This window comes from Mesoplodon densirostris, chromosome 16 (genome assembly GCF_025265405.1).
Source record: "Mesoplodon densirostris isolate mMesDen1 chromosome 16, mMesDen1 primary haplotype, whole genome shotgun sequence".
Taxonomy (NCBI): Eukaryota; Metazoa; Chordata; class Mammalia; order Artiodactyla; family Ziphiidae; genus Mesoplodon; species Mesoplodon densirostris.
This window is the reverse complement of record NC_082676.1, coordinates 37235102-37261320: the sequence shown is the minus strand read 5'-3', so window position 1 is coordinate 37261320 and position 26219 is coordinate 37235102. Positions and strand designations below refer to the sequence as shown.

Here is a 26219-nt window from a genome sequence, read left to right as displayed (position 1 = left end):
AATCTAACCAGGTGCCCCTCCCCGGACTTAAAACCACTCAGTGGCTCACCAGCATCTCTCTCTAGTGTTGTCTTCACACGTGCCCTAGCCACAGAACCCCTTTGCTCAAAGTGAAATCTTATTTAAGGGGTGCCACATATAAAACGGGAAATTAGAACTCACTGTGTCTAAAGGAGAGGGGCAGTCTCAGAGCCCAAATTCTGTGCCTCCATCTCCTCTCGCAGGAGTTCCTTGGGGAGCAGTAGGGACACTCCTGCTTTACACTGTGTCAGAACACGTAACAGGAAGGGAGTGGGGCTTTCACTCTTGCCCCTGAATTAATAACAAAGGTCCCAAAGTAGGGAGTGGCAAATACTTGGAACGTACATTCTAAAGAGGGCCACAAACAAGCAGAGTAGAACTCACCCATCCAGGCCCTGCTAGATAACCACCAGCCACCACCCTACCCCTCTTCCCAATCTACTTAAGAAGACTGGGGGCAAGGACAAGTCTCAGGTGTATACACATCAAAACTGACCAAACTGTACATTTTAAATAGGTGCAGTTCATCCTATGCCAATTCCACCTTCCTAAAGCTTTAAAAGAAAAACAAAGAAGGTGAGGTATCAGCATGTGACGTCTGCAGATCAGAAAGACTCCCTCCCATCACTGCCAAGCCAATAAGGGTGCTCATCCAGGAGCGAGGAGGAGTGCCAGGACGGGGAGGCTGGCTGTACCCCTGTTGAGCTGAACATCATAGCTCAGTGGAAGAAGGAGAAGAAGGCCTTTGGAGAACTTGACATATATACCCTGCATTTGGGAACAGGTATGACCCCAGACACAGGTCCCTACCTTTTCACACAGGCTGACTGGAGCAGTCAAGCCAGCAAGGCAAGAAGGGGCCTCCTTCCCTACTGTCACACCCCCCTGTGGCTCATTCTGGGATTCAGCTGAAAGAATATGGACGTGGTGGGAGGTCATGAGCTACCAAGGGAAGGGAAGGGCATTGGGGGTACTCCTGTCAGGAATTCTCAGCTGGCTGTCTCTGAAGGATGCTCAGTAACAGACGGGGCCCCCTGAACACACCCCCAAGAAAACCAGCAACAAAGGCCAGTAGCAGCACACAGAACCCAGCTGGGGCAGAATGAGGAGGCACTTCCCCACCACTGACAAACAGCTAGTCACCCAAGACAGGGCCCACACTGGACCCCCAGCACCAAAGGGACCAGACCCAGAAGAGGGGACGTAAGGAGATGTCCATAAAGCTATCTCACACCCCTCCCCACTTCCAGCCCTCAGCCCCCAGCAAATGGAAGGCTGCCCAGCTCTGGAAGATGAGAAGAGAAGAGATTTGAGATGAGATTGGAATGTTAAACTAGCCTAGATTGTACTGGACTGTTTTTATGCCCTTTTCAAAAAATTACTTCAAAAACACATGAAAGTAGAGAGAATAATATAACAAACCTTGGATCTATCACCCTTCTGCAAGCATTATCAACTAATGGCCCATTTTGTTTCATCTATACCCCTGACTTCCCAACCCTCCCCAGATTATTTTGAAGGAAATTCCAGACATATCATTTTAATTATAAATATTTCATTATGTATCTCTAAAAGATAGGGACTCATATTTTTAAAAACATAGCCATAATAATGTCATCACAACCTAAAGAAATATATAACAATAATTCCTTACTATCATCAAATTCCAGTTCATAGGCACATTTCCCCTGCTGTTTTATAATATGACTAGAATGAAATTTTCCATAACCGAAAGCGGCCAGAAGGTATGGAATCTGCCCGTGATGCTGCAAAGGGCAAGAATGAGAGCACAGCTGAAGGCAATTGCTGAAAAGAATGAAACCTCTGCAGGTTCACATTCCATTACATTCAGACCCTTCAAGAAACCAGATACTATAAAATGCCCCCAGGGACCAGTCCCTGCCTGCCTATCATTGCCACCCAGTGCTTGCCTTACCCTCACCCCATTCCCTTCTGGTTTGGCTCCAGGAAGTAAGTGCTCCTCTGGGCTCCAGACATCTGGTACATCCCTTGGCCACACCTTATTACAACCCGTCTCCCCATTTTTACTGTATCCTCTGGACCCAGCCAGGGTTTGTGAGGCCAGACGGCTAAGGATGGTGAGGCAGCCTCGAATCATGGTGGCCCTGCCTGCCCGTGTGACTTTGACCATGACCCACCATCCAGAACACCCTGCCCCGGATTCCTGCCCTCTGAACCAACCTCATCTATTAAACACCGCCCTGGATTTTGCCTGAACCTGGCAACTGTAAATTCATCAGACTGGACTGGACCTCCTGGCTGCCCCAGGTTCATTCCCAAGCCATCTTTGACATCTCTTCCATCTCTTCCATGTCATCTGTCTCCTTCTCCTCTTTCTCCAACCCTGCTCCCTGCCCCTCGGTCCCCAGGGGAAGGCCATGCTCCCATCCAAGCTTGCCTATGCTTAGCACCCTGCCTTACCTGCGGCATCCAGATGATCTTCTGTGTCCGGAAGAAGTGGTACATGGCCGAGAAGCTCTCGTAGCCTCCTCTCAGGATATGGATGGGGTGGCGGGCGAGGTGAGTCAGGGTTCTGCCACACTCAACGGCAGCTCCAAGCACAATTCCTAAGAGTAGAGACCAAAGAGATCAATGTCCCTGTGTGCTCACCATTTGCATAAAGGCCCAGTGGATAGGCACTCCATTCTGAAAAGCAATTGTCTAGAAAGCTGAAGCAAATATAAATAGAGATGAATGTTACAATTACAATTTAAAAAGCAATTCACCACCAAGTAAGCTGATCTTTTTCTGTAAACTCCGAGATTTCATTTTTTTTTCATATGGTCGCAAGGAAGGATGATTCAGCATGAGGGTAATGTGTATGTATATATACAATATCACATATTATATACCATACAATTCAGCTATTTAAAATATATAAATTAATGTTTTTTATTATATTCACAGTTGTGTAACCATCACTGCAGTCAATTTCAGAACATTTTAATCACCCCCAAAAGAAACCATGTACCAGTTAGAGGGTTTCATTCCTCATTTCCCTCCAAACATCCAGCTCTAGGCAACCATTAATCTAAATTCTATGGATTGACCTATTCTGGACATTTCATAGAAATTGAATTATACAATATGCGGCGTTTTGTGTCTGGTTTCTTTCACTGAGCATAACGTTTTCAAAGTTCATCTATGTTGCAGCAAGTGTCAGCACTCCATCCTTTTTCATAGCTGAATAATATTCCACTGCGTGGCTCTCCACCTTTTGTTTATCCATTCATCTATTGATGAATATTTGGATGTTTCCATTTTGTGGCTATTATGAATAAGGCTGCTATGAACATCCATGTGCAAGGTTTTGTGTGCACATATTTAATTTCTCTTGGTATATACTGTGGACAAAGAATGTTGCTTGCCATATCAGTAAACAAAGGATGCTGTGGCCATCAAGCCATCAGCCACTGCAGCTGCCCCCGACTGTGCAATTTGCCACGAGCGGGCAAATTACATGTGTGTGGTTTTTGGGTTTCGTTGTTCTGTGGTTGTGATTTCTTACCAAGTGAGGATGGGGGCTCCATAGCACTAAAGTGAGGTCAGGTATAGACTGTAGAGGGTGTTGTCTTTTTTTTTTTTTTTTTTTTGCGGTACACAGGCCTCTCACTGTTGTGGCCTCTCCTGTTGCGGAGCACAGGCTCCAGACGCACAGGCTCAGCGGCCATGACTCACGGGCCCCGCCACTCCGCGGCATGTGGGATCTTCCCGGACCGGGGCACGAGCCCGTGTCCCCTGCATCGGCAGGCGGACTCTCAACCACTGCACCACCAGGAAAGCCAGGGTTTTGTCTTTACTGACCAACATTTCCTAGGATTTCAGCGTCCAGCCGACAACCCTAGAATTGCAGACTGGAGCCCAACAGGGTGAGCTTAGGGAAGAGGGGACAATTTCCTGGCTAAGGACCTCCTGAGCAGACTGGTTTTATTAAAGGTGGAAACCGAGCGCCACCCAGTGACCACTGGTGTGAATGCCCAACCCATGGAACTCCGCCCATATATATTAGTCACTGAGCCACAAGCAGCAGCAAGGGGTGGTCAGCCCAAAGCAGGGGCTGAATGGAGAATGCAGTGGAGCCTCAGTGAAGCAGATTAGAACTGACCACGTTCCAGCGTGTGGCTGGAGTGACTGCACTGTTCTCCAGCATCACTACCCCGGCCTTAGGAGACCAGACAGAACCAAACTGCCCAGGTTTGAATCCTGGCCCCATCACTTACTAGGTGTGGTGGTTTAAAAACTCTCTCCACAGGGCTTCCCTGGTGGCGCAGTGGTTGAGAGTCTGCCTGCCGATGTAGGGGACACAGGTTCATGCCCCGGTCCGGGAAGATCCCACATGCCGCGGAGCGGCTGGGCCCGTGAGCCATGGCCGCTGGGCCTGCGCGTCCAGAGCCTGTGCTCGGCAACGGGAGAGGCCACAACAGTGAGAGGCCCGCGTACTGCAAAAAAAAAAAAAAAAAAAAAAAAAAAAAAACTCTCTCCACAAACCTAGAAAAATGGTACAGATGAACCGGTTTGCAGGGCAGAAGTTGAGACACAGATGTAGAGAACAAACATATGGACACCAAGGGGGGAAAGCTGTGGGGGGGTGGGGATGGTGGTGTGATGAATCGGGCGATTGGAATTGACATGTATACACTGATGTGTATAAAACTGATGACTAATAAGAACATGCTGTATAAAAAAATAAAATAAAATTCAAAACAAATTTTTTTTTAAAAACTAATACTAGGGCCTCCCTGGTGGCGCAGTGGTTGGGAGTCCGCCTGCCGATGCAGGGGAGACGGGTTCGTGCCCCGGTCTGGGAGGATCCCATATGCCGCGGAGCGGCTGGGCCCGTGAGCCATGGCCGCTGGGCCTGCGCGTCCGGAGCCTGTGCTCCGCAACGGGAGAGGCCGCAACAGTGAGAGGCCCGCATACCGCAAAAAGAAAACAAACAAACAAACAAAAAAACTAATACTAAACTTTCTTTGGGTTATTTGTATGGAAATATGTTAATATAAACGTTTCAGACATTACATGAAATTCCTAAAAATCTTATATATTCTGGTATAATGTTATAAGTCATAATTCTAGTTATTATTTTAAAATGTATGTCTCAGAAATAACTAAATTTCCTTGTTAATTGCATTATTATGAACTTTCATCAAATCTTTAACCGTGGTCATTTTTAAGTCTTTTGTCATTTACAGACAGTTCTGGGTGTACTCTGATGCTTTTGCAAAAATGTTCCTATAAAAGGGTTTCATCTCCAAGGAATTCATGGAAAAGACTCTGACAAGTACAGGTTTCTGGTAACTGACTATACTGCTGAACTGAATGAATAAGCATTTTCAGAACTCTAATGGAAAACTGATGAATTCATAAAAGTGCTAACAAAAGATCAAGATAAAAAAATTAATTACATGGGACTGAGTGAACTGATGAGGATGATTATAATTTTTGTGACTTTCCGTTTGAATAAAAAAAACCTCTCTCCACAAGTTCTTTCAAACGCCTCCCTTTAAAAGGTTGAGTTTAGGGACTTCCCTGGTGGTGCTCCCAATGCAGGGGGCCCAGGTTCGATCCCTGGTCAGGGAACTAGATCCCACATGCATGCTGCAACTAAAGAGTTCGCATGCCACAACTAAGGAGCCTGCCTGCCACAACTAAGATGGTGCAACCAAATAAATAAATAATATTAAAAAAAAAAAGGTTGAGTTTTAATTCCCCTCTCCTTGAGGGTAGGCTGTACTCAGTGACTTGCTTCTAATGAATAGAATGTGGCAAGAGTGACTGTTTAAGTCCCAAGACTAGGTCATAAAGGGTACATGGCTGTCGCTTTCTCTCCCTCTTTCTTGGATCACACGCTCTGGGGTATACCGGCTGCCCTGTCGTGAGGCCAACTAAGCAGCCCCATGCAGAGGTCCATGCAGTGAGGAACTGAGGACTCCTAGCTATTCCCATGTGAGTGACTCATCTCAGACGCACATTATCCTGGCCTGGCCAAACCTTCACATGACAGCAGTTCTGGCTGACGTCATGACTACAACCCTAGGACAGGCTAGAACCTCCCAGCTAAGCTACTCCTGAATTCCACGGAAACGAATAGATAGTTAATGTTTATGGTATTAAACTACAGAGTTTTGGGGTAATTTATTACACAGAAATAGATACCCATGGTCCCACACCTGGGGAATGAGTTACTTCACCTTCCTGGACCCCAATTTCCTCATCAATAAAGTGGGGATGTTACCTATTAGGGCATAATTCTCCATGGTCTTTCATGTTTCTACATATCCTCTGAACAAAGGCACTGGCTTTTCAAGGATATGTGTATAACAAACAGCCTTGGATGATAGAGACAGTTTCTGCCTCCAGAGCCAAGGGCAGGCAGGCTTTCTGCCCATTTGTTAAAAAAGATTCAGGCCCCCTAAGCTCAGAGTTCTCCATAATACCACCCACTACATTCTGGCTACTTTTATTGCTCTGAGAAATAAAGCCTTTTGTCTCCGACCCAGGAGCCTCATGTCTTTTGCCAGCATCCATGAAACCACGGCAGGCTCACCTGTCATCTTGCAAAGGAAGGAAAAATCCCAGACCCTTCCCAGTTCCTGACACTGCCGTCCTCATCAGGCTGCTCTGCAGATTGCATGAGGTGACCCAGGCAGAACTCATGGCATGTGACAAAAGTGCTCAATAACTTAACTCATATTCTTGCTGCTATTGTAAAAACCCACCTTGATCGCCTTCATCAGTGTTGTCATCATCGTCACCTTTTAGGACTTCCTTCAGGGAGCTGGTGTTGTTATCATACACCACACAGTATTCCACACACTCCAGATCCATGGACTCCGGGATAAGATATTCACCTGCCCTCTAAAGAAACAACAAAAGAAGGCTATTGGCGGGTGGGTCCAGCTGAACCCATATTCCCTGTACGCCAGCACCGGGAGGAGCTGGAGGTAGGACAGTGTCCACTTCCCTGACTACACACAGGCACGGGAGCACTGACAGTGGACCAGAGAGTCTGCTAAACTCCAAGGACCTGCCACACCCATATTCCCTCCGCGGGGGGAAGCTGACCACAGCTGACTGGGCCAGAGATAACTGCCTGGCCAAAGAACAGTGGTCTATGGACCAGCCCACAGCCCATTAGGTGCCCTGGCATGCGTGCTATGAGAGCAGTCGTGGCCACCTTAACTAATGACATTCTCTGTCTGGGGGAGAGTGTTGGCGTTGGGGACCAAATCCAAAATCTGCCATGAAGAGGGCAGTAAGCAGAAGGCTTGAGTGGACAGAAGTCATAAGCAAGCAGGTATAATGAGGAAGACTGTAAGCTCAAATGGAAGCTCTGTGAGAGCAGGAACTTTTGTCCCTTTATAGCCACTGATGTATCCTGAGTTTCCAGAACAATGCCTGGCACACAGTAGGCCATAAATATGGTTAAAGGAAGGAATGGGCAAACAGCAGCAATGAGGTCGTGAGGAGGAGCTGGGGACTGGCTAAGTCATCATTTTTTTTTTTATTTTACAAATTTAATCAGTTATACATATACATATGTTCCCATATCCCCTCCCTTTTGCGTCTCCCTCCCACCCTCCCTATCCCACCCCTCCAGGCAGTCACAAAGAACTGAGCTGATCTCCCTGTGCTATGCGGCTGCTTCCCACTAGCTATCTACCTTACGTTTGGTAGTGTATATATGTCCATGCCGCTCTTTCACTTTGTCACAGCTTACCCTTCCCCCTCCCCATATCTTCAAGTCCATGCTCTAGTAGGTCTGTGTCTTTATTCCTGTCTTACTCCTAGGTTCTTGATGACATTTTTTTTTCTTAAATTCCATATATGTGTCAGCATACAGTATTTGTCTTTCTCTTTCTGACTTACTTCACTCTGTATGACAGACTCTAGGTCCATCCACCTCATTACAAATAGCTCCATTTCATTTCTTTTTATGGCTGAGTAATATTCCATTGTATATATGTGCCACATCTTCTTTACCCATTCATCCGATGATGGACACTTAGGTTGTTTCCATCTCCGGGCTATTGTAAATAGGGCTGCTATGAACATTTTGGTACATGTCTCTTTTTGAATTATGGTTTTCTCAGGGTATATGCCCAGTAGTGGGATTGCTGGGTCATATGGTAGTTCTATTTGTAGTTTTTTAAGGAACCTCCATACCGTTCTCCATAGTGGCTGTACCAATTCACATTCCCACCAGCAGTGCAAGAGTGTTCCCTTTTTTCCACACCCTCTCCAGCATTTATTGTTTCTAGATTTTTTGATGATGGCCATTCTGACTGGTGTGAGATGATATCTCATTGTAGTTTTGATTTGCATTTCTCTAATGAGTAAAGATGTTGAGCATCCTTTCATGTGTTTGTTGGCTGTCTGTATATCTTCTGTGGAGAAATGTCTATTTAGGTCTTCTGCCCATTTTTGGATTGGGTTGTTTGTTTTTTTGCTATTGAGCTGCATGAGCTGCTTATAAATTTTGGAGATTAATCCTTTGTCAGTTGCTTCATTTGCAAATATTTTCTCCCATTCTGAGGGTTGTCTTTTCGTCTTGTTTATGGTTTCCTTTGCTGTGCAAAAGCTTTGAAGTTTCATTAGGTCCCATGTGTTTATTTTTGTCTTTATTTCCATTTCTCTAGGAGGTGGGTCAAAAAGGATCTTGCTGTGATTTATGTCATAGAGTGTTCTGCCTATGTTTTCCTCTAGGAGTTTGATAGTGTCTGGCCTTACATTTAGGTCTTTAATCCATTTTGAGCTTATTTTTGTGTATGGTGTTAGGGAGTGATCTAATCTCATACTTTTACATGTCCCTGTCCAGTTTTCCCAGCACCACTTATTGAAGAGACTGTCCTTTCTCCACTGTACATTCCTGCCTCCTTTATCAAAGATGAGGTGACCGTATGTCCGTGGGTTTATCTCTGGGCTTTCTATCCTGTTCCATTGATCTATCTTTCTGTTTTTGTGCCAGTACCATACTGTCTTGATTACTGTAGCTTTGTAGTATAGTCTGAAGTCAGGGAGCCTGATTCCTCCAGCTCCATTTTTCGTTCTCAAGATTGCTTTGGCTATTCGGGGTCTTTTGTGTTTCCATACAAATTGTGAAATTTTTTGTTCTAGTTCTGTGAAAAATGCCATTGGTAGTTTGATAGGGATTGCACTGAATCTGTAGATTGCTTTGGGTAGTAGAGTCATTTTCACAATGTTGATTCTTCCAATCCAAGAACATGGTACATCTCTCCATCTATTTGTATCATCTTTAATTTCTTTCATCAGTGTCTTATAATTTTCTGCATACAGGTCTTTTGTCTCCTTAGGTAGGTTTATTCCTAGATATTTTATTCTTTTTGTTGCAATGGTAAATGGGAGTGTTTCCTTGATTTCACTTTCAGATTTTTCATCATTAGTATATAGGAATGCCAGAGATTTCTGTGCATTAATTTTGTATCCTGCAACTTTACCAAATTCATTGATTAGCTCTAGTAGTTTTCTGGTAGCATCTTTAGGATTCTCTATGTATAGTATCATGTCATCTGCAAACAGTGACAGCTTTACTTCTTCTTTTCCCATTTGGATTCCTTTTATTTCCTTTTCTTCTCTGATTGCTGTGGCTAAAACTTCCAAAACTATGTTGAATAAGAGTGGTGAGAGTGGGCAACCTTGTCTTGTTCCTGATCTTAGTGGAAATGGTTTCAATTTTTCAGCATTGAGGACGATGCTGGCTGTGGGTTTGTCATATATGGCCTTTATTATGTTGAGGAAAGTTCCCTCTATGCCTACTTTCTGCAGGGTTTTTATCATAAATGGGTGTTGAATTTTGTCAAAAGCTTTCTCTGCATCTATTGAGATGATCATATGGTTTTTCTCCTTCAGTTTGTTAATATGGTGTATCACGTTGATTGATTTGCGTATATTGAAGAATCCTTGCATTCCTGGAATAAACCCCACTTGATCATGGTGTATGATCCTTTTAATGTGCTGTTGGATTCTGTTTGCTAGTATTTTGTTGAGTATTTTTGCATCTATGTTCATCAGTGATATTGGCCTGTAGTTTTCTTTCTTTGTGACATCCTTGTCTGGTTTTGGTATCAAGGTGATGGTGGCCTCGTAGAATGAGTTTGGGAGTGTTCCTCCCTCTGCTATATTTTGGAAGAGTTTGAGAAGGATAGGTGTTAGCTCTTCTCTAAATGTTTGATAGAATTCGCCTGTGAAGCCATCTGGTCCTGGGCTTTTGTTTGTTGGAAGATTTTTGATCACAGTTTCAATTTCAGTGCTTGTGATTGGTCTGTTCATATTTTCTATTTCTTCCTGATTCAGTCTTGGCAGGTTGTGCATTTCTAAGAATTTGTCCATTTCTTCCAGGTTGTCCATTTTATTGGCATAGAGTTGCTTATAGTAATCTCTCATGATCTTTTGTATTTCTGCAGTGTCAGTTGTTACTTCTCCTTTTTCATTTCTAATTCTATTGATTTGAGTCTTCTCCCTTTTTTTCTTGATGAGTCTGGCTAATGGTTTATCAATTTTGTTTATCTTCTCAAAGAACCAGCTTTTAGTTTGATTGATCTTTGCTATCGTTTCCTTCATTTCTTTTTCATTTATTTCTGATCTGATTTTTATGATTTCTTTCCTTCTGCTAACTTTGGGATGTTTTTGTTCTTCTTTCTCTAATTGCTTTAGGTGCAAGTTTAGGTTGTTTATTCGAGATGTTTCCTGTTTCTTAAGGTGGGATTGTATTGCCATAAACTTCCCTCTTAGAACTGCTTTTGCTGCATCCCATAGGTTTTGGGTCGTCGTGTCTCCATTGTCATTTGTTTCTAGGTATTTTTTAATTTCCTCTTTGATTTCTTCAGTGATCACTTCGTTATTAAGTAGTGTATTGTTTAGCCTCCATGTGTTTGTATGTTTTACAGCTCTTTTCCTGTAATTGATATCTAGTCTCATAGCATTGTGGTCAGAAAAGATACTTGATACAATTTCAATTTTCTTAAATTTACCAAGGCTTGATTTGTGACCCAAGATATGATCTATCCTGGAGAATGTTCCATGAGCACTTGAGAAAAAAGTGTATTCTGTTGTTTTTGGATGGAATGTCCTATAAATATCAATTAAGTCCATCTTGTTTAATGTATCATTTAAAGCTTGTGTTTCCTTATTTATTTTCATTTTGGATGATCTGTCCATTGGTGAAAGTGGGGTGTTAAAGTCCCCTACTATGATTGTGTTACTGTCGATTTCTCCTTTTATGGTGGTTAATATTTCCCTTATGTATTGAGGTGCTCCTATGTTTGGTGCATAAATATTTACAATTGTTATATCTTCTTCTTGGATTGATCCCTTGATCATTATGTAGTGTCCTTCTTTGTCTCTTCTAGTAGTCTTTATTTTAAAGTCTATTTTGTCTGATATGAGAATTGCTACTCCAGCTTTCTTTTGGTTTCCATTTGCATGGAATATCTTTTTCCATCCCCTTACTTTCAGTCTGTATGTGTCTCTAGGTCTGAAGTGGGTCTCTTGTAGACAGCATATATATGGGTCTTGTTTTTGTATCCATTCAGCCAGTCTGTGTCTTTTGGTGGGAGCATTTAGTCCATTTACATTTAAGGTAATTATTGATATGTATGTTCCTATTCCCATTTTCTTAATTGTTTTGGGTTCATTATTGTAGTTCTTTTCCTTCTGTTGTGTTTCTTGCCTAGAGAAGTTCCTTTAGCATTTGTTGTAAAGCTGGTTTGGTGGTGCTGAACTCTCTCAGCTTTTGCTTGTCTGTAAACGTTTTAATTTCTCCATCAAATCTGAATGAGATCCTTGCTGGGTAGAGTAATCTTGGTTGCAGGTTTTTCTCCTTCATCACTTTAATTATGTCCTGCCACTCCCTTCTGGCTTGTAGAGTTTCTGCTGAGAGATCAGCTGTTATCCTGATGGGGATTCCCTTGTGTGTTATTTGTTGTTTTTGCCTTGCTGCTTTTAATATGATTTCTTTGTGTTTAATTTTTGACAGTTTGATTAATATGTGTCTTGGTGTATTTCTCCTTGGATTTATTCTGTATGGGACTCTCTGTGCCTCCTGGACTTAATTAACTATTTCCTTTCCCATATTAGGGAAGTTTTCAACTATAATCTCTTCAAATATTTTCTCAGTCCCTTTCTTTTTCTCTTCTTCTTCTGGAACCCCTATAATTCGAATGTTGGTGCGTTTAATGTTGTCCCAGAGGTCTCTGAGACTGTCCTCTGTTCTTTTCATTCTTTTTTCTTTATTTTGCTGTGCAGCAGTTATTTCCACTATTTTATCTTCCACCTCACTTATCCGTTCTTCTGCCTCAGTTATTCTGCTATTGATCCCATCTAGAGTATTTTTTATTTCATTTATTGTGTTTTTAATCGATGCTTGATTCATCTTTAGTTCTTCTAGGTCCTTATTAACTGTTTCTTGCATTTTGTCTATTCTATTTCCAAGGTTTTGGATCATCTTTACCATCATTATTCTGAATTCTTTTTCAGGTAGACTGCCTATTACCTCTTCATTTGTTAGGTCTGGTGGGTTTTTATCTTGCTCCTTCTCCTGCTGTGTGTTTTTCTGTCTTCTCATTTTGCTTATGTTACTGTGTTTGGGGTCTCCTTTTTGCAGGCTGCAGGTTCGTAGTTCCCGTTGTTTTTGGTGTCTGTCCCCAGTGGCTAAGGTTGGTTTAGTGGGTTGTGTAGGCTTCTTGGTGGAGGGGACTACTGCCTGTGTTCTGGTGGATGAGGCTGGATCTTGTCTTTCTGGTGGGCAGGTCCACGTCTGGTGGTGTGTTTTGGGGTGTCTGCGGACTTTTTATGATTTTAGGCCACCTCTCTGCTAATGGGTGGCGTTGTGTTCCTGTCTTGCTAGTTGTTTGGCATAGGGTGTCCAGCACTATAGCTTGCTGGTCGTTGAGTGAAGCTGGGTGCTGCTGTTGAGTTTGATATTGTGTGGAGCTGGGAGGTCTCTTGTGGACCAGTGTCCTGAAGTTGGCTCTCCCACCTCAGAGGCACAGCACTGATTCCTGGCTCCTCAATTTGGGATGATTTGTTGTCTATTCATGTATTCCACAGATGCAGGGTACATCAAGTTGATTGTGGAGCTTTAATCCGCTGCTTCTGAGGCTGCTGGGAGAGGTTTCCCTTTCTCTTCTTTGTTCTCACAGCTCCTGGGTCTCAGCTTTGGATTTGGCCCCGCCTCTGCGTGTAGGTCGCCGGAGGGCGTCTGTTTTTCGCTCAGACAGGACAGGGTTAAAGGAGCAGCCTCTTCGGGGACTCTGGCTCACTCAGGCCGGGCGGGAGGGAGGGGCACGGAGTGCGGGGTGAGCCTGCAGCGGCAGAGGTCGGCGTGACGTTGCACCAGCACGAGGCGCGCCGTGCGTTCTCCCAGGGAAGCCGCCCCTGGATCCCGGGACCCCGGCAGTGGCAGGCTGCACAGCCTCCCGGAAGGGCGGTGTGGACAGTGACCTGCGCTCGCACACAGGCTTCTTGGCGGCGGCAGCAGCAGCCCCAGCGTCCCACGCCCGTCTCTGGGCTCCGCGCTTTCAGCCGCGACTCGCGCCCGTCTCTGGAGCTCCTTTACGCGGCGCTCTTAATCCCCTCTCCTCGCGCACCAGGAAACCAAGAGGGAAGAAAAAGTCTCCTGCCTCTTCGGCAGCTCCAGAGTTTTCCCGGATTCCCTCCTGGCTAGCTGTGGCACATTAGCCCCCTTCAGGCTGAGTTCTCGCCGCCAGCCCCAGTCCTCTCCCTGCGCTCTGACCGAAGCTGGCTAAGTCATCATTATGCTGGACCACAAGGGCAGGAACTCCTTCTGCCAAGGAGGTGATGACCTCTCCCAGTACCAGAACTGCCCAGGACTCCAAAGGATGTCCCAGAGCTCGGGAAGGCCCAGCTGGTAGCAGCAGAGACGTGAGTCTTCACTTGTTCGCAATGCTTCCTGAAAGCCCCCACTACTCAGAGGAACCTGAGCCTGGCTCTGTCCCATGTGACCTGAGCTGTCGTAGAGGCCCTGACAGAGGACATTCAGGTGGGATAGGATGAGTGTGCATCTACTGTACTTCAAGGCAGAGCAGTAAGGCCACTGGAAGTACAGACCCGGGACGTTCTCCAGGATTCTAAGGAGAGAAATCATATTCGTCTAACAGAATTGGGAGACGGATGGTGCTCAGAGGATGAGCAGGATTTAGACAGGTGATAATGAGGGGGTGGAAGGCTCTGGGTATGGAGAAGAGCATGAGCAAAAGGGGAAAGGTGAGAACAGCCCCTAGAGGCTCGAGCAGGTGGGAGCACAGGAGAGTTGTGGCCAAACATCCATTTTTACTTAATAAACATTCGTTGAGGACTCACTTTGCACTTACACTGTGCTAGGTTCTGAAATACAGAGATACAAAAAAAAAAAGAAAAAAACAAAAAGGGAAATGCCTGAGTTGGCCTGGAGGACTCAGAAGGGTCTCATGGGACAGGAGGCATTTGAGATGAGACTGTGAGGGCAAGTGGAAATTTGCCAGATGGACAAGGACTGGGGGAGCGTTCCAGGCTGAAGGAACAGATACCCGTCATTCATTTTTTAATTAATAGGTCCCAAGCACCTACCAGATGCCAGGGGCCAGAGTGAGCACCCGGGATACAATGATGAACAAAGCATACACGTCCCTGGGTCACAGAGAGCAGTGTGTCCAAGGGACCACACATATTGTCATTTCCTAGATTGTAAGAGACCACTGGTTGTAAGATGCACCACCAATTTCATAACATTTGCAATCAGGAGTGTACACAGAAGGAGAGGTGTGTTGGCACATAATGCTACTTCAGGCAGGGCGGGGAGCAAGTGGTCCTGGGAAGAACTGAACCAGTGATCTAAAGCCCAGACCTCCCTCTTGGGCCCTGTTGCTCTCTGTGTCCCCTGCACACTGGGTTCACCTTCTCAGACCAGTTTGTCCTGAAGCCTGAGTCACGACCACCAGCGATGCTCAGACTCCCATCCTCCAAACTCCACCACCAGAGTAGAAGGAGCAGCCTTCCCTAATGCCAATTCTGATTTGCTGTTTTCTTCCCAGGCCAATCACCGTGGCCAGGGTCTGGATCCTATTCTAGGGAGCACCACTAGACCCCCCATAATTTAAGCAGAGAGGAGTTCCCCTCAAAACAGTGGAGGTGCCAGGCAGAAAAACAACAGATGTTGGCCACATTCATTTTTGGGGGAAAAGACTTTGTCACTTTAAGGTGCAAATCAATTGTAGGATATATTCCAACCTCAGAAGTGTTAAAGTACAAGGACAAATGAGCATCTTAGAACCCAGGAAACATGGCAGGACAAGGTTGTGGAGGTGTCAGGGGAGAGTGGAAGCATGCCGGATGAGGCTGGAGAGGGAGGTGGAACCAGATCCAGTGTGTGAACACCGACTTGGGGGCTGTGTGTCCTGCTCATGCTGGGGTTCCCTTCTGGCCTTCAGGCCTGTAACCTCAGATATACAACAGATATACAAGAACAGAGTAGGCCAGAAAGTAGGGGAGGGGAGGTGTGAGGTGTCAGCCTGGTTGAGGGGCTGAGGCAGAGGGAATGCCTCTTTTCCAGAGCTGGGGTTACTGCCAGAATCAAAGGAACACACAGATTTGAGAGGTGAGTTGGAAGCCGAAAGCCATACAGGATGAAGGGACTCTGAATCAGCTGCAAAACACCAAGGAAGGCCTGAAATGGAGATGAAGAGCTACAGTATGGAGCCGGAAAACTGAAAATCCAGAGAGGAAAAAAGCAGATAATGACACACTAGGGCGGGGAAAGGGAGGTGTTAGGAGCAAGCTTATCCCAGAAAAATACTGGAGGCAGGGCACAGGCTCCCTGGCAAGTTGTGTGGGAAAGGGCCAGCGGTGGAGTGCACAGCAGCACAGTGGCAGTGGGAACAGGGAGAAGGGGGAAATATTGCCAGACAGAATTTTGGAAGTAAAATTGACAGGATGGCTAACTGCATGTGGACAGCTGAAGCTATAAGCTTGGATGAAATCTCTGAAGAAAGTATACTGACCAACAGATATACAAGAACAGAGTAGTGGTTTCTTCAGGCGGCAGCAGGAGAAAATGAAGCTGCACCAAAGAGGTAGAGAAGAAACCAGGGAAGCAAGGGAGAACCTGGAAATCAAGGGCAGAGAATGTGGTCAGGATGGGAGGGGTCAAGGTGGAGTCCAAGTGAAGGCTGCCAGGCTCAGCAGTGACCAGAGAGAGAAGACTCCCCATGGGGCTGGAGGGAAGGGCTTCACTGCAGGAGCGAGGCCAGTGACTGCCTGCAGGGCCCAGTCATTATAAAAGCTGGACCAGGAATAGGAAGACAGGATGGAAATGGAAGGGAGGGGAGGGAAGGGACTTCCATCTCTGGGTTATACTAACTATTTCTATGGCTTGTTGTCTGTTGCCCGAGTAGAAGAGATGCTCCATGAGGCAGGGAGAATGAATTAAGGGCATCTTGTATTCTGTTGTATCCCCAGGGTCTGAAACATTGCCTGGCAAGTCACGGAATTAAAGCAACATTTGCTTAATGAAGCTGTTGACCGTGGGGGGCAGTGGGGAGACCTTAAGGAGTGTGAAACAGTGTAGGAGACCCTCATGGTGGACACATAAGGGCAGTGCTGTCTCTGCTGCCCACAGTGTCCAGTAGTAGGTGTTGCCTCCTGGACCTCGGACACAATCTCCCATTCTACCCACCCCCCTGTAAGGTAGCCCCAGATTCTGACTCTGCCCATATACCTTCTTCACGAGATGGGCTGTAATCACATGGCTTTCATCATACTCCCGTTTGGAACGCACATCTGGAAAGGAAACGTATTTAACTAATAACTGCCCTTGCAAAGGAACACATGACCAAACTAGAGCACTTACATCAGCATTAACTGTTTGGCAGTTAGGCAACAGTTGTCGTGAATTTAAAATTCAAAGCGTGTAGTTGTCCTATTCTAGGCTGCCCACATAACTCCCCTGCCCCCTCATATCCACACCCATACCCCCGTAAGGAACAGTGAGACTCCGCATCTATGATTTAGGGGGAGTTCTCTCTGAGGTCGAAAAAAGCAGGGAGGGGAGAAATCAAAGTCAGGGTAGCCTCATACTAAATGTCCCATGGAATTTTAGACCCAAATTCAGACTCCAGAACCTAGGAGTTGAGGTTCTAATGCCCCTGTGAGGACAGAAGTTGTGGTATTGATGTCCTCTAAGTTGGGAGGAACATGGAACATAAATCCTAAAAGAACCGTTATGCATAAATCTTAAAAAGGACTGTTATCCAAAATACACCAAGGATTCTTAAAATACAACAAGAAAACAATCAACTCAATTTTAAAATGGGCAAAAGGTATGGGGCTTCCCTGGTGGCACAGTGGTTGAGAGTCCTCCTGCTGATGCAGGGGACACGGGTTCGTGCCCCGGTTCAGGAGGATCCCACATGCCGCGGAGCAGCTGGGCCCGTGAGCCATGGCAGCTGAGCCTGCGCATCCGGAGCCTGTGCTCCGCAACGGGAGAGGCCACAACAGTGAGAGGCCCGCGTACTGCAAAAAAAAAAAAAAAAAAAAAAAAAAGGGCAAAAGGTAAGAACAGACACACCATACCGAAAATAAATGGCAAATAAGCATATGGAAAGATGCTCCACATCATATGTCATCAAGGAAATGCAAATTGAAACACAAGATACCACTACAGTCCTATCAGAATGGCAAAAATTCAAAACACAGAACACCAAATGCTGGTGAGGATGCAGAGCAACAGGGACTGTCATTTGTTGCCGGTGGAGATGTAAAATGGTACAGCCATTTTGGAAGACAATTTGGCAGTTTTTAATAAAACCAAACATTCTCTTAACAGCAATTGTGCTCCTTGGTATTCACTCAAATGAGTGGAAAATGTATGACCACAGATGCTTATAGTAGCTTTTTCATAACTGCCAAAACTTGAGAGCAGCCAATATGTCCTTAAGTAGGTGAGTGGATAAATAAACTGTGGTACATCCAAACAATGGAATATTAATGAAACTGAAAAGAAAAGAGCTATCAAATCATGAAAAGATATGGAGGAAAGTTAAATGCATATATGTGACAGAAGCCAATCTGAAAAGGCTTCATTTCACACTGTCCATTCCAACTATATGACATTCTAGAAAAGGCAAAACTGTAAAGATCAGTGGCTGCCAGGGGTTAGTGACAGAGAGGGATGGACAGGCAGGACATACAGGATTTTTAGGTCAGGAGAACTATTCTGTGTGATATTATAATGTGGACATATGTCATTATATATTTGTCAAAACCCACAGAATGTATCAATACATCAACCCTAATGTAAACTGTGGGCTTTAGGGGATAATGATGTGTCAACGTAGGTTCATGAACTGTAACAACTATACTATTCTGGTTTGGGATGCTGATAGGTGAGGAGGCTGTACCTGTGGGGTGTCGGGGGAGTCAGGGGTTATATAGGAACTCTCTGTACTTTCTGTTCAATTTTGCTGTGAACCTAAAACTTCTCTAAAAAACGTCTATTTTTTTAAAAGACATAAGCAAGCACTAACCACAAAAGAAACATTGATAAACCTAATCCTATTAAAATTTAAAACTTCTCTTTTCATTAAAATACAACATTGAGGGGACTTCCCTGGTGGCACAGTGGTTAAGAATTTGCCTGCCAATGCAGGGGACACAGGTTCAATCCCTGGTCCAGGAAGATCAACTAAGCCCATCCGCCACAACTACTGAGCCTGCACTCTAGAGCCTGCGAGCCACAACTACTGAGCCCACGTGCCACAACTACTGAAGCCCACGCGCTTAGAGCCATACTCCTCAACAAGAGAAGCCACCGCAATGAGAAGCCGGCACACCGCAACGAAGAGCAGCCCCCGCTCGCCGCAACTAGAGAAAGCCCGCACACAGCAACGAAGACCCAATGCAGCCAAAAAATAAATAAATAATTTAAAAATACAACATTAAGAAAGCAAAAGGGCAAGCCAGAGACTGACAGAAAATATCCCTAATACAAATAACTAAGAAAATCTCGTATCCAGAATTTATAAAGAACTTACAAAAATTCAGGCATCTGAAGATGTCTTTATCTGAAGATACCTGTATTATGAGACACATTTAGAAACAGCTCAAGACCACATCCCTAGGCTGACTCCAGCCCAGTAAAGTGCCTGCCTGAGGAAACTCAAGGCTTCCAAAGGACTTACTGTTTATTCCAGCCAACACCTGAATATAGGCCCCTGTCTCCCAGGCCCTGTGGAGGGTAAGAACCTAACTCGGATAAGCACCAGTTAGCAAAGCCCCTTGGGTTTCACATGGTCCAACACCCATCCCCTTTTTGTAGTTTTTCGCTTCCCTGACTGAGTTCCACTCATCTCCCTCCCTACTCCCTCACTCTCCCTTTAAAAGGCCCAGTTGCCTCTGTGCAAATTGAGGTGGAGTTCCATTCACACTGGACTCTTCCCTATGGCAATAGTATACTACCGATTAAACTCTGTGTTCACCACTCTGACTAGTGTCTGGCTTTGTTTATCTTTAACATGATTTAATAACAAAAATGAACAAACTACAGTATAGCTACATACAACAACATAAGCGAATCTTAATCATATAATTTTGAGCAAAGGAAGTCAGAGACATGGTCTATATGGCTTAAAAACAAGTGAAACTGAGTATAGTATATTATAAGCTTGTTTCACTCATAAATATAGATGCGAAAATCTGAAATGAATAGGAAGCTAAACCTAACAGTGTTCACAAAAAAATAATATAACATGATCTAGTAGGAACTCTGTCATACTAGAAAATCATACTAGAAAATCTTTAAGATATTAAAGAAGGCACTTCCCTGGTCGTGCAGTAGTTAAGAATCTGCCTGCCAAAAAGTTAAAAAAAAAAAAAAAAAAAAGAATTTGCCTGCCAATGCAGGGGACACAGGTTCAAGCCCTGGTCGGGGAAGATCCCACATGCCGTGGAGCAACTAAGCCTGTGTGTCACAACTACCGAGCCTGAGCTCTAGAGCTCACGAGCCACAACTACTGAGCCTGTGTGCCACAACTACTGAAGCCCACGCGCCTAGAGCCCATGCTCTGCAACAAGAGAAGCCACCGCAATGAGAAGCTCACGCACCACAACGAAGAGTAGCCCCCGCTCTCCGCAACTAGAGAAAGCCTGTGTGTAGCAACAAAGACCCAAAGCAGCCAAACATAAATAAATTTTTTAAGATATTAAAGGAGAAAAACTATGTTCATTTTAACAAATTAAGAAAATTTTCAATTCACGTCATAAAAAAATTCTTAGTACATTAGGTATATATGGTAACTTCCTTAATGTGATAGGCAAATTACTCAGTATCTACAGTAAACATCATAGTGATTGATAAAGTGAGAAACAAGACAAAATGCTCACTATTACTGTAACAGAGAAGAACAAACCTGACTCCATACTGGATCTATTCCTTTATCTCTAACCTTTGTGCTCTGTTGCCTGTGCTTAGTCATGCTGGCTCTACACCTTTGTAAAGGAATGTTGCCTATAGCATGAAATATATATAATAGGCCCTTCTCAAGGTTCTGACTCCCAGGCTTGACCTTTAAAAGGTATAACATTTGTCTTGTTGGAGGTTTACAGGAACATTGTGACCAGACCTATGTGGACAGCTGCAAGAAGAAAAGATTATTACATACCCTCTGGAGTCTGGCCAGCACCAAGAAGTTTGCAATAACCAGCCACATGCCCTCCCCTTTTAGTATAAAAGGGGCCTGAATTCTAACTCAAGTAGGATGGTTCTTTGGGACACTAGTCCACTATCTTCTCAGTCTGCTGGCTTTCCAAATAAAGTCACTATTCCTTGCCCCAACAACTCATCTCTTGATTTATTGGCCTGTGGTGCAGTAAGCAGTACGAGCTTGGACTTTGTATCATCACTGTTCCTTTTTTTTTTTTTTTAAACATCTTTATTGGAGTATAATTGCTTTACAATGGTGTGTTAGTGTCTGCTTTATAACACACTGTTCCTTTTTAACACTGTACTGGAGGGCAAAGGGTATAGCAATGTAGTGAGACTTAAGAATTGAAACAGAAGAAATAAAACTTTTGTTATGTTTTACATAAAATCCAAGAGCATCACAAACAATTAGAATTAGTAGGAGAGTACATCAAGGTTGCTAGATACAATATATTTTAAAAATCAATAATGGTCTGAAAGTGGAGAAAAAAAGAGAATGTTTTAAAAGAGAAAAAGGCTTGTAGTAATGTCTCAATGATCCAAGTGTCTACCAAAACTTGCAAATCAGCAACAGAGACTAAAGAGATGGATGTGCATACCAGCAATGATTCAGAAATCCTGTAAAACCAAGAAAAGTTACAAGAAAATAGAAGCTGAAGCCCATTCCATAAATGACCCTGTGAATGATGAAAAACCTATGACAAAAAGGAAAAAGAAAAGGTTTCTACCAAAATAGGGTGACAGCAAAGTAGAGGAGAATAAAAAGAAAAGTACCTGCATGAGAAAAAAAAGTAAAATGACAACTCTGGAAAGTAAATCAAGTTAAAAAAGCAGCAAGACTGCTCAGAAGGGGCCTGCTCGGGTGAAAACAACTCCTTCTACAGATCTTCTTCTTTACATGGGGCCAATTCCCAAAAATGTCTCCTTTCCAAAAAGATAACAAAAAGGAAAAGTCCAACATGCAGAGTGAATCTAAAGTAAAATGCAGCATCTCTAGGAAAGTGCAGGTGCACAGAATCTCTTACCACCATCACCACTGCAGCCAAAGGAAAACTTAAAAGAGGAGGAATCAGGGCTTCCCTGGTGGCACAGTGGTTGAGAGTCTGCCTGCCGATGCAGGGGACGCGGGTTCGTGCCCCGGTCTGGGAGGATCCCGCATGCCGCGGACCGGCTGGGCCCGTGGGCCGTGGCCGCAGGGCCTGCGGGTCCGGAGCCTGTGCTCCACAACGGGAGGGGCCGCAGCGGTGAGAGGGCCACATACCGCAAAAAAAAAAAAAAAGAGGAGGAATCAAAAGACCAAAAATTACTCTCCAAAGGAAAGAAAACAGGCTCCCCTTCAGAAAATAGCAGCAGAAGGGGCAGATAAGAGTCTTGCTGGTTTTGCTGCCAGTATAAAGGAATCTACTGGTACTTCATCCTCTGAATAAAACCTGAATTTCACCCAGAGGGTGAAATTTCAGATAGTTAACATCAGGCTGACATTATGCACTGTAAAGTGGAAAATGATCAGAACACAACAGAGAAACTCCCTGGTAAGAACTCAGCAGGTGGAGAACCAATTTCACCACTGCTTCTTCTCCCACCAATAGAAAAATGTGGAGTAGTGTCTAGAACTGCCCTGGCATCACCTCCTGTTACCATGTCAATAAGATGAGTCTCAGGATACTGGTGAAGATGCATGCATCCACAGTCATGATGGAAGTGACCTAAGTGACAACATGTCAGAGGGTAGTGATGGTTCTGGACTGCTCAGGGCTCAGCCAGTTCCACAAGAAACTAGTAGAAGAAATGCAAAGGAGGTCTTGGCAGTCTAAGGGACTGAAGGAGATTTTGTTTGTATCTTCTATGCTCCTTTTTTTAGAAAAGAAAAAGATCACAGCAAACCTTTCAATCATCATTTGGTTAGTGTACACGTCCTTGAAAAAGCAGCTAAAGGGAGAAGTAATTAAACTTTGGACAAGGCTTTAGTTCCTAGTTTGTATATCTATTACATTTTATATTCATTCACAGTAATAGACAATCTTTTATTTTGAAAATTGCTTTGATAGTTTCCGATGTTGATTTTTAAGTGGTACTCTTTTCCTTAGGACTTTATGTATACCTATTAATTGTTGTATAAATTTTAGCAAATCCAAGGGAGTTAGCATGCTAAACCAGCAGACATCTAATCTGTTAGCTCATGCGTTTAACTGAAATGAGAAGGCCAAGATGGCATTTTATTGCCTTGTGCAGCTACAACTTGTTTTTCCCATGTCTATCTTTTCCTGTTTCACCTTAACTTATTCTCAGTTCCTTGTTTAGCTCTATAAAAATTGGCATACTTAATAGCAAATTATTTTGCCTGCTTTATATGATTTTAGCACTTAAAAAATTTTTTAGAGATGATAAGACATTTAAATGGAAGTAAACGTAAACCAAAATGTGAGAAATGGAGACCTGATTGAAACAAAAAGGTGTTTACTTGGGCTTTGTTAGGACTGCAGCCCAAGAGACACCGATTCAAGAAGCACTTGAATTGTGTTCCGCCAGATTACAAAATGGGGGAGGCTTACAAAGGGCAAAAAAACTTCACAAGGTTACATACATTGTTTGTCAAGAATTAGGATTGGAGTTGGCAAGAGGTAAGGGTGCTTGTTAAGCAAGGATTAGTTGGGGATTGAGATGATTACATAGTTTCAGTGCGGGAAGAGGGGGCTCAGACTTTGAGACTACAAGGTTGAAGCTAGCAGCTGCTAGCAGATACTGTTTTGAAAATGGCTGGTGTTATCTGTGAGTTTTAAACGGTTCAGAAAATTCAAGCTCTCAGTGATGTAGGAACATGTCTAAAACCACATCCACAGTGGCCACCCAGATCCATTTTGGATGCCTGAACTCCATTTTCACTTTTAAATGATCTTAAATATGTCAAAAAGTTTCTCCAACAACTGACATTGTATCAGTCCAGGCATTTATTTCCTGAGTTTTGATCAATATTTCTTACTTGGGTACGTTAATCACCATAAAAACAGTGATTCTGATCCATTTTTGCTGTTGTTGCTGTTGCTGCTGCTATAATGGCTTAAGATGTTGCACATTGTCATAGTTTTAACCTATGTAGTTTTTTCTAGAAATAACAAGTGTTGAACAGTAACACTTTATACCTATATACACGTTTACTCTGGTCTCTTTGGAGGAATGCTTTTAGTCTTATTTGCAAAAGGTCATTTTTCTTTGCTGCAATTATCTTTTGCAGAATATTAGTGTGTGCAAGTTTGAGCAATGAAACACGAAATCTGCATGTTCAATCCATTGAATTGATTTTCACATCTTTTCTCTATGCCAGAGTCTGTATTTTGTATGCTACTTATTTTGAATGGATGTAGTAAATTCACAGCTCTCAGCTTTTATTTTGCAATAACTCAACCCCTACGCTCTATAGTGAAAGGATTTTCATCTCAAATACCAGCCATCAGTAATTTCCTTTTTTTTGTTTGTTTCTTTTTGGCCTGTTTTGGTGCAGCTACTTCCTAAACGACAGTGTTAAGTCATATATTTGAGAAAAACGGTTGGTGTCTATATGGCTACTCAACTGAATAAAGAACTCTAAGTGATATTTGGGGCTTCCCTGGTGGCGCAGTAGTTGAGAGTCCGCCTGCCGATGCAGGGGACATGGGTTCGTGCCCCGGTCCGGGAAGATCCCACATGCTGCGGAGCGGCTAAGCCCGTGGACCATGGCCGCTGGGCCTGTGCGTCCGGAGCCTGTGCTCCGCAATGGGAGAAGCCACCACAGTGAGAGGCCCGTGTACCGCAAAAAAAAAAAAAAAAAAAAAAAAAAAAAAAAAAAAAGAACTCTAAGTGATATTTGGAAAGTGCAAGCCTGGAATGAGGAGACATGATTAATCCTTCAAACTATACAGAATCTCACTTGTATAATAGCTACCTATGGCTTCAGATTTCACAACAAACTCAGGATAAGAGAGACAGTATGACTGCTGGCAGACCAGCTGCAACTTCCTATGAACACAATGAAAAAGACTAGTGAAACTCAAGGACATTGTAGATTAAAAATCCACACTTTGGGGCTTCCCTGGTGGCGCAGTGGTTGAGAGTCCGCCTGCTGATGCAGGGGACACGGGTTCGTGCCCCGATCCCGGAAGATCCCACATGCCGCGGAGCGGCTGGGCCCGCGAGCCATGGCCGCGGAGCCTGTGTGTCCGGAGCCTGTGCTCCGCAACGGGAGAGGCCACAGCAGTGAGAGGCCCGCGTACAGCAAAAAAAAAAAAAAAAAATCCACACTTTCCCAGGGATCTCCACAAACCAGTACGTGTCCTGGTTGTCCCACTGAGACAGGCTAGAACCTGGGACCCTTTGCTGCAGTACTTGCACCTGGACAAAAGTCTCCGCCAGCAATAAATACAAAGAAACTATAAGGGACTAAAAATAACTACATGTATGCCCAGTGGGGAAAATTATGAACAACAAGATACAAAAAGACCAAAGACCCAACTGCCACTTCTGAGGAGCTGAGAGCAAAACCAGGGTGCTACACATGTACCCTGAACACAACACTACCAAGGGGGCGGGCAGACCACCTTATTATTATAATTCAAATACATACTCTCTTACTGACAGAGTTGACACAAAGCAGAATTATAAACCAAATATAGAAGATTGGCTCAAGATGGCAGAGTAGAAGGATGTGCTCTCACTCCCTCTTGCAAGAGCAACGGAATCACAACTAGCTGCTGAACAATCATCAATAGGAAGACACTGCAACTCACCAGAAAAGATACCCCCATCCAAAGACAAAGGAGAAGCCACAATGAGATGGCAGGAGGGGTGCAATCACAATAAAATCAAATCCCATAACTGCCGGGTGGGTGACTCACAAACTGGAGAACACTTATACCACAGAAGTCCACCCACTGGAGTGAAGGTTCTGAGCCCCACACCAGGCTTCCCAACCTGGGGGTCCAGCAATGGGAGGAGGAATTCCTAGACAGTCAGACTTTGAAGGCTAGTGGGATTTGATCGCAGGACTTTGACAGGAATGGGGGAAACAGAGACTCCACTCTTGGAGGGCACACACAAAGTAATGTGTGCATCGGGACCCAGGAGAAGGAGCAGTGACTCCACAGAAGACTGAACCAGACCTACCTGCTAGTGCTGGAGGGTCTCCTGCAGAGGCGGGGGGTGGCTGTGGCTCACCATGAGGACAAGGACACTGGCAGCAGAAGTTCTGGGAAGTACTCCATGGCATGAGCCCTCCCAGACGCTGTCATTAGCCCCACCAAAGAGCCCAGGTAGGCTCCAGTGTTGGGTCGCCTCAGGCCAAACAACCAACAGGGAGGGAACCCAGCCCCACCCATCAGCAGACAATCAGATTAAAGTTTTACTGAGCTCTGCCCACCAGAGCAACACCCAGCTCTACCCACCACCAGTTCCTCCCATCAGGACCTTACACAAGCCTCTTAGATAGCCTCAT

The 26219-nt window shown here is 44.4% G+C and overlaps 1 protein-coding gene across 6 annotated transcripts in view; it reads right to left on the bottom strand.

Moving 5' to 3' along the window:
• Positions 1 to 26219, bottom strand: part of STYXL1 (serine/threonine/tyrosine interacting like 1) — a 62661-nt gene that overhangs the window by 17407 nt on the left and 19035 nt on the right. For all 6 annotated transcript variants that reach the window (XM_060079422.1, XM_060079420.1, XM_060079424.1 and 3 more), the window contains 3 exons: positions 16775 to 16836; positions 6762 to 6900; positions 2464 to 2609 (listed from right to left, as the gene is read on the bottom strand). In XM_060079422.1, the coding sequence (XP_059935405.1) occupies positions 2464 to 2609; positions 6762 to 6900; positions 16775 to 16836 (347 nt within the window). The remainder of the gene's footprint in view (positions 1 to 2463; positions 2610 to 6761; positions 6901 to 16774; positions 16837 to 26219) is intronic.